This window comes from Phalaenopsis equestris, unplaced genomic scaffold (genome assembly GCF_001263595.1).
Source record: "Phalaenopsis equestris unplaced genomic scaffold, ASM126359v1 Scaffold000180, whole genome shotgun sequence".
Taxonomy (NCBI): Eukaryota; Viridiplantae; Streptophyta; class Magnoliopsida; order Asparagales; family Orchidaceae; genus Phalaenopsis; species Phalaenopsis equestris.
Window position 1 is genome coordinate 1,533,381 of NW_018164622.1, and position 8,537 is coordinate 1,541,917.

At 32.2% G+C, this 8,537-nt stretch overlaps 1 protein-coding gene across 1 annotated transcript in view; it reads left to right on the forward strand.

Moving 5' to 3' along the window:
* The window catches only part of LOC110022260 (katanin p60 ATPase-containing subunit A-like 2), a 28,988-nt gene that overhangs the window by 16,646 nt on the left and 3,805 nt on the right, over positions 1-8,537 (forward strand). The window contains exons 4-5 of the mRNA XM_020721106.1: positions 902-968; positions 7,684-7,768. Coding sequence (XP_020576765.1) covers positions 902-968; positions 7,684-7,768 — 152 coding nt within the window. The remainder of the gene's footprint in view (positions 1-901; positions 969-7,683; positions 7,769-8,537) is intronic.

Genomic DNA, 8,537 nt, shown 5'->3' on the forward strand with positions numbered 1-8,537 from the left:
TATGTATATATATATATAATTTCGGGCGGAAGCCTACATCTCAGTATGTTGTTGGACTCCCTCCTTAGATCCAGCTCCTTAGATCCAGGGGAAGGGGAAGCGGTATATCCACCGACTACACCCACCATGATTAGGAGTTGTTTTCTTTTTGTTATATTTTTTGGGATTACGTGTAGTTGTAATTCCTGTGAGTGGGCACTTTGTACCCACTCACTAAAACCTTTGTATTCTCTCTTTTATATCAATGAATTTTGTCTTTTCAATATATATATATATTCCATTAATCACATAAAATATTTGCTCATATAAAACAAAAAAAAAAAGTATTTTCAGATTAAAAGTAGTGCAATTGAAGTGTAATTCATTAGTTTTTTTTTTTTTTTGGGCGCTTTTTAGGAAATTTATCCAAAAGGCAATTTATCCAAGAATGAGACATTAATGGCATTTACACCCTTATAAGGGGCCAATATGGCAGACGATTCTCTGGATGCATGAAACCAAATCCATATGTTTGATTGTGAAGAACACACCTAACTCCATATAGCCATGCTAGGAGGAATTCTAGTCTATTGAAAAAAAAAATCGTTTTTGATATAATTTGACTTATTCAAGGACATTTACTTCTTTTGGTTTGGTCATTTTGTGTTTGGTTCTGGGATGATTATTGTCGACATATTTTATTTTTCAGTTATGATCCGGAACTTCATATTTGCCTTTGCTATTCCTCTAATAACAAAGGCAAAGAGAAGCATTTTCAGGGAAAAAGTGAGTATCATGTATGATATTAATCTACAATGAAATATATACAACAATGAATTTTCTTTCTTTTTTTTTCCTGAGAGCGAATTCCTGAGACTGAGAGCGAACAGAATTAATTTTCAGCTAAAAAATGGTGTTCTAGGTACTTCAAGGGGCTTCTTTCTCCTTGGAAGGGAATTTTACTGTTTGGTCCACCTGGAACAGGGAAGGTTTGTTCTTAACAGCCTCAAAGTTCTCCATATTGTTGGTTCTTTTATGGGTAACTTGTGAATGTAAAACCGGCCTTTGATTGCAAAAGAAAATTGGATGGTTGATTAACAGACGAATAAGCATTAAAATTTTACCAAAATTTCGGTTTTCTATCTATTGCGCGCATGTGATTTCAGTTATCTTGGTTTTATTTGGGCCTATATTGCGTTTATCTAACAGTTAATGTCACTAAAATTTTAATGCATTACTTTAGAGGTATAGTTAATCTTGAGATTGGTTGATCATTCCTGGCAATGAAATGGCCTTGATTGCATCTCCCTGAAAAGTCTTGGAGTAAACGAACCAACAAAAACTTCATTGAGATGCATGCAGCTGTGATACTCATGCCTATAAATTAATTTATGAACTTTCTCCAGCCACAATTTCATCTCCTTTTCGCTTAGATTTTGTGGACACCTAAAGCAAATGGCTCCTTATAGGTATCTAAATCTACTTTTTCGTCGGAAATTGAATAGTAGATTACATATTAATTAGAAATTTCAACCTTAGTAATGCTTTTATTCTTATTCTAAGATTTCTGATGGGTGTTAGCCCCTATGATAAATTATTCCTCTTGATTGCCAAAGGAAATTATTGATTAATGATATCATAAAATCCTATTTAAGCTATTGTTTAGCATATGGCTTCTAATATCTTTTACGGAGATATGCCTCTTTCGTGCTTAGAGGAGATGGGGGGATGTAGGTAAACATTCTCAAGATTTTCTTGTTAGGAATTTAATTACACGACAAACCTTGACAATTTGATGTACCAAGCGGCTCAGAAGCACTAAAACATGGTCCTTTGGGAACACTTGAGTTGCGAACCTTGATAAATGTGTTGTTGGAGGGCATATTTTAGGTAGGATCACTTGTTTAAAGGCATCATATTCATCGCCTTATATGCCAAAGGCTTGACGAACTTGGTCAAATTACTATGACATGTTGTGAACATTGGTTTATTTTATATTTTGGTGCCCTTGTCATTTTTCTAAGCACATGGGAAAAGTGTGATAACTTAAAGCACAAATTATACATTTTTTGTATTTTATGTTTTAATGTTATTTGTACTTCTATTTTTTTTTCCTTGGCAAAAATATCTTTTGGGTCATCAAGGTACGAAAAGTTAGGTCTCAAGATTAGTAATTTCTTTTTTTTGGCCTTTTTTTTCAATTGATGCATGAATCTAAGCTTGTCAAAATTTATAGGGCATTAAAGTCTTTTTTGATCATTTCAAAGATACACTGGGACTATATAGTAATTATCCACTTTATCTCTTCCTTTTTTCCGAGCAAGTGTCTTAGCATGCTTATCATCTCAAGTGGAAAGCTCTATGAACTCAGGCAGCTTATCAATGCATATACATACTGTATCTCGCTGGTTGTTGATTTTTTTTTTTTTGAGTAGCACAATGAAAATTTGACATTACAAAGGTCTTCCTACAGGATAATTTGGCATACTCTTTTTGGAATAGTTTTTTATGGACATTTAGCTAATTTTAATTTTATTCAACCCTATTGTGGGGTTAATTTTATTTTGTTTATCAATGCAAAACTAGTATTATAGATTTATTAAATCTTTGGCTACCATAAGTCTATTATTGTTTCACAACGAAAATCACGACCACGTCTGTATTGGCTTGAAACTTTGCTGTTTTTTCTTGTTGGAGGCAAGTGGCTACCCAATATTGCTAGATTTGGGAGCAAATCAAGAGTGTGGTTTGCATCACTTAGTCAACTATGATCGGATGGAGTGGTTGGGTTCTTGATGAATTAATCATTTTAATCGTGTCATAAAGGATAGTGTTTCTATTTTAAGGGTTATCAAGGCTATACATCTTGTCAACCTTATCATTTAAGAGCAAGAGAGATAATTTGAGCATTTACCACATTTTCCTCATTATTTCAACCCACTTTTATGGTTTTTTTTTTCAAACTGGATTTTTATTGAAATCCGTATTTTTATGGTTTTGAAAATATTTTAGAGCATTTGTTTAAATTTCCAATTTTTTTAAGTTTTAAAAGCCATTGAATATTTTTGCAATATGAATATAATGACATGGTATAATGGCAAATTATGAAAAGTTTAAGGTTTTTTTTTTTTTGTTTTTTTTTTTTGCATTTTGTATTGTTGGTTCAACAAAAATAATCTCATTGAAATGGGCTATATGGTCATGTGACACAAATTGGGTTCCCTAGATGACATGATATGTTGATTGGCATATTTGCATGGCAAGTGGGTCCGATAAGCTGAAATGGGGCCGTGAATGTTGTTAAGCTGGTCATGGATTGTTTGTTCCTTGCACATAATTATGGTGTTTCACATAATTGCACTTTTTTATTTTTGCATAAATAGGCACGTGTCAAAGGAGCTCATTTTTGAGATATTTGCAGCTATTTATCAAACTTGCATGGCATAATTAAGCTTGTTTTAGCAACTCTATTTTGGTGGATTCATATTTATATGCATTGTTAGCATATAATTATGCATGAGACAAATTTGTTCTTTTTTTTTTGGGACATGTAATTATGTACTTGGAGTATGTAATTATGTGTGACACATTTTCCATACTGTTTTGTTCATATGATTTTTGTGTTTTTTTCCCATCGTGAGATTGGGTGAACGATGTAGCTAAGGGGGCTTTTGTAGCCCTATTCTTAAATGCCAAGCCTTTATTCATTCCAACGATATTATTAGTCTATGTTCAAGTTGGCAAGGTTTTTGTATTAATGTTAAGACATTATCTAGTGTGTTTTGATTTGGTTATTGTTGACAATGAAACATGCCCACTCCCTATACCAATGCCACGAGAGATTTATTTGTCTCATTGTAATCACGATATGGAGCAGCATTTGGACAAGTTATAAAATTATCCGAAGTTTTAGAGTTCTTTTGTACAAACTCCTATTAAATGTATTTGTATGTCTGGGGATGAATGTATATTAGCACTGTGTATCACCCACATCAACAATGAGGCTGTGGATTGTGTTATGTATATAGCATATCAACATGACTTAGGCCCTTTCTCTCACATTAGGGCAAGTAGGTATTGGTAAGATGCCTGACATAAACTCTTTTGAGGTCATTGGACCGCAGCGATCTCTCAGTCATTGATGACTTGAGGCATCCCCCATCCATGCTAAGAAAAACAGGTACGAGTTATACCATAAATCTAAGCAATTATGATTTATTAGATATTTAAGAACTCTTGGTTGACTGCCTTAAGGTGACGACTATGTATAATAACTAAAGGAGGGAGCTTCTCAATGCTCTTATAACTAGTGTAAGCTTGTCATCAATGCATTGTTCTGACAACATTTTCTTGGCATTCTCTAGTTAAGCCATTCATTCCACTCATGGGGGAGGTATTTGTAAAGGAGGACGGCACTTTTTGCCGCTTTGGGATTAAAATTGACAGGACTGGTTAGGGACAACTAGAAAAACTTGAGGGGACTAGCCCTCTTGGTCGGCTAGGAAAGGTGAAAACTTCTTTCATGGAGGGGACTAGCTCTCTTGGTCGGCTAGGAAAGGTGAAAACTTCTTTCAAGAAGGGCTTCTCATTTTTAAATGACACCTAAATACTCATGTTCCATTTTAGTTTATTGTTCATAGAGTGCATAAAGACATACCTGTTAATGTGCTTTCTAGTGCTTGCTGATTTTATTTTGTATGGGTTTGATTCTGGTCTTTTTAATCTGCAAGAGAATATATAGGGCATTTAGGACCCGTACATCTTAAATTAGTGTTTTAATCAACAAGGAAACCAATTAGGAGGAAGCCTATTAAAATGTGATCTATGCATAAATATGTGTACCTTAATTTAGGTTTTCTTATGCAAAATGCACAATTATACTTCCGGTCACGTGTGATCTCAGGTTGATTGTGTCCTGTTTAAATGTGAAGAAAAAAGATTGTGACCTTGATAGAGACTTTTTCAACTCTAGTCGCCCATAGGATGTTAACTTGGACCCTCTAATGGAACCGCAGATAAACTCTACCCATTTGGAGCTAATCTTAATCTTATATCATGATCTGTGTGCTTTATGGATGCCTAACAAACTATGTTTTCAAGCTAAAAAATTTATGAATATAGTTAAAGATGGAAAGCAATGTTTAAATAGGATTTTTTTTTTTTCATGTAAACTTCTATGTTTGTTTGCAAAACAGTGGTGTTGTTACTCAGTGTTTTATAGGTTTATGCGTGCTTTTTTCCTTCTAATCATTATGAGATTCAATTTTTTTTTTGGTAACTCACATATTGAAGTGTAGATTCTGTTTGAAACAATTAATTTGTGATATAATTTACTTTTATGTCGAGCCATATTTTCTTAGTTATGCTGCATACAGCATCCAATGAATTGCTGTTTCTCTACTCTAGTCTTTCTTCTTCCATGTCCACCAAATAATGTTTACTAAATAGAGTTGAATTGAAGGGCAGTTTGTTTTACTATTTACTTTGAATGCTATGCTGTGCTGTGCTGTGCTATCTTAAATAAGAGAGGTTTGATATGATGTTCATTTTGACATCCAATTAAGTAATCTAAATAATATTAGTAGGATAGATTGAGGTAAATTAAATAGCGGCTAAAATGAATGCTATATTAATTACCTCAATTTCGATGGAGAAATTAAAAAAAAGGTAAAAAATATAGAAAGATCATGTCGGCTCAAAAAATTCTCTTCTGGAACTCTCATTGAGAGCTTTGTGTTTATTCTAGGCCATATTTTCTCATAGCAAATGAGATTGAAGGGCAGCTTGGTTTACTATTTACTTTTAATGCTATGCTATGCTATGTTATCTTAAATAAAAGGGGTTTGATATGATGTTCATTCTAACATCAAATTAAGTAATTTAAATAATATTAGGAGGAGATATTGAGGTAAATTAAATAGCGACCAAAAAGAATGCTATATTGATTACCTCAATTTTTATGAAGAACTAAAAAAAAAGAAATAAAAATAAAGATCATGTATGCTCAAAAAATTCTCTTCTCGAACTCTCGTTGAGAAGTTTGTGTTTATTTTAGGCTAAATTTTAAGAAGAAAAATGAGGTTGTAGACAAGACATTATCTAGAGATTTCACCCTCATTTTGTAGGGACTTTAAAAAATATAGTTTAAGGTTTTTCATTGTTGCAGGTCCCTATGGTTAATTACCCCTCCCCTTCCCCCGCGCGCATGCAAAGAAAAAAATAATGGGAGACTTTCATTTATAGCCTGACACTTGGCGATAAGTTTTTAGATTTAGTATTATGTAGCAACAAATTTATAATTTTCATTATTAAATTTATCACAATGAGCTTAAAATTGGGGAAAAGAAGATGATGAATTTGATACGTACCAAATGTTGTAGTTCACCATACACACAATTATACGTGTCGTTCAAGTAGTATACAAAATTAAGTTCGTGAATCAATCCCTCGAAGAATGAGTGAACTCTCAAAGTCCGAAAAAATTCTAGTCTACTGGTTTTAAATCTAGCCTCAATGTTTGGATTTTGGTAATTCTAAACCTATGTTTTTCAAAAGAAAAATTCTAGTTTAAATATGTGAGACATTTAAATGAGTGAGAATCTCCTATGATTTTGGTCCTAAAAGCTTAGGGTTAATAAGTGACAAAATTAACTGTGACAATCAGGAGCAAATCTTTTTCTTAGCCTCTCCCGGTGAAAATAAGGAAGTTTGGACATCAAATAAGTTTAGCTCCCTAAAACAAGTGAAAATCCTAGGATTTAGTATTTTCTGACAAGATTGCACCAACTTAAGAACAATGTTCATATTCTCTTAAGTTAATAAGTTTTAACATGGTTGCTCCACATAGAATTCATTCAAAACTCCAAGATCGCGAGCTTAACAATTCAACTGTCCTGGTTGAATGTAAATGAAGATTGAAAAATTAAAACTTCCCCAATTTAATTAATTAATTTATTTATTCAGCTTCAACCGTCAACAGATCTTAATCACCTTTGATAGTTCTAAATATTGTATTTAAAAAAAATGAATTTGAACCAAACGTGCTACATCTCATGGTTAACACTACTATGTGAATGGTGCTGCCGTCTAGATAACAACATAATCAAGTAAATAACGAACTCAATGGATTCTAAATGAAAGTAATTCTTATAAGTCATCAAACTATAAATTTGTGTAAAGATGTTTGTGAAAAATTGGTTTTTCATTTCATTCAATAATCAGTAGGAAGCTTGAAGAATGGGAATTTCAAAAAAACAAATCCGAAGATTTGAGATAAAAGTCAATGATAATGGTGATTGATTAAATATCTCTTGATTTGTACCTTTTTTTTTCCTTTTTCCCCTTGTGGACGGTCATGACAACTGGATAACATAGAGATGCAAGCACTTTGTAGTGTTTTAAATCTAGGATTTGTTGTGTGTAATGTAGGGCATTTATAGGTGTAACACTCAATTCTTATGTATTTGTATATCTAATTCATATCACAAAAAAAATCTATTTTATTAAAAAGTGAAATACACCTTTTCATGCATATGTAGTGAAATACACCTTTTCATGCATACGTAAGATGGTATATATGTATGTAAAAATTGAAGTTTTGTTGTTATATATGTAAATACATAGGAATTGAATGGTATGATTATCATTTTGTTCTTTATTTTTCTTCAATTATAGTATTCATGGACTGATCTTCTTTATTTCTAGACTATGCTTGCAAAAGCTGTCGCAACTGAGTGCAAGACAACATTTTTCAATATTTCAGCTTCCTCAATTGTTAGCAAATGGCGAGGTTTGTGACAGATAACTGGAGTCATTTTTCATCTTAGTTACAATTATCAATTTAAAGTAGATCTTTGTATTTTAACTTATAATTCATCTAATTTGATTGGACTCATGATCTTTTATCTCGTCTTAGCATGTATATTAATTTCTTTTTTCTTAATTGTCATTCTATTTTATAAATCATCTAGCTTTTATTTTGATCACTGCCCTTTTTGCGAAAACATTTTAAGCCTCAATATAGTTATTTTTTTGTCACACTTTAAAAGCACATGTACTTTCTTAATTACCTTTTGTACCTCCTCACCCCGCTTGTCTTGCATCAATGCATGTTCTATCTCTAGATTTGCAAAACGTATACATAATTTTTCTTTACAAGACTGGGCATATTATTTGCTTTTTAGCTCAGCTACAGGATGTCAGTTTTCCCTTTTTAGCAACTCGTCTTAAAAGATCAACAATTTTTAACCTTCTAAGTTCCTTCATTGATTTTTAGGGCTATTACTTTTGATTATGTTCTTTTTTATTAGCGGAAAAGATCAATGTTTTTTTACCTTCTGAGTTTCATCATCTAATTTTTAGGGCTATTACTTTTGATTTTGTTATTTATTCCTGCTATGCACTACTTTGTGTCCTGTGGTCAGTCTTTTTTCTTGAATCGTCTTACAATATTTACAAAAAAAAAGAAAAAAATTTCCTTCCAAATAAAAAATTATATTTGTAATTTGATAGCTTTATTTTCTTTATATATATATATATATATATTTATATATTTATAT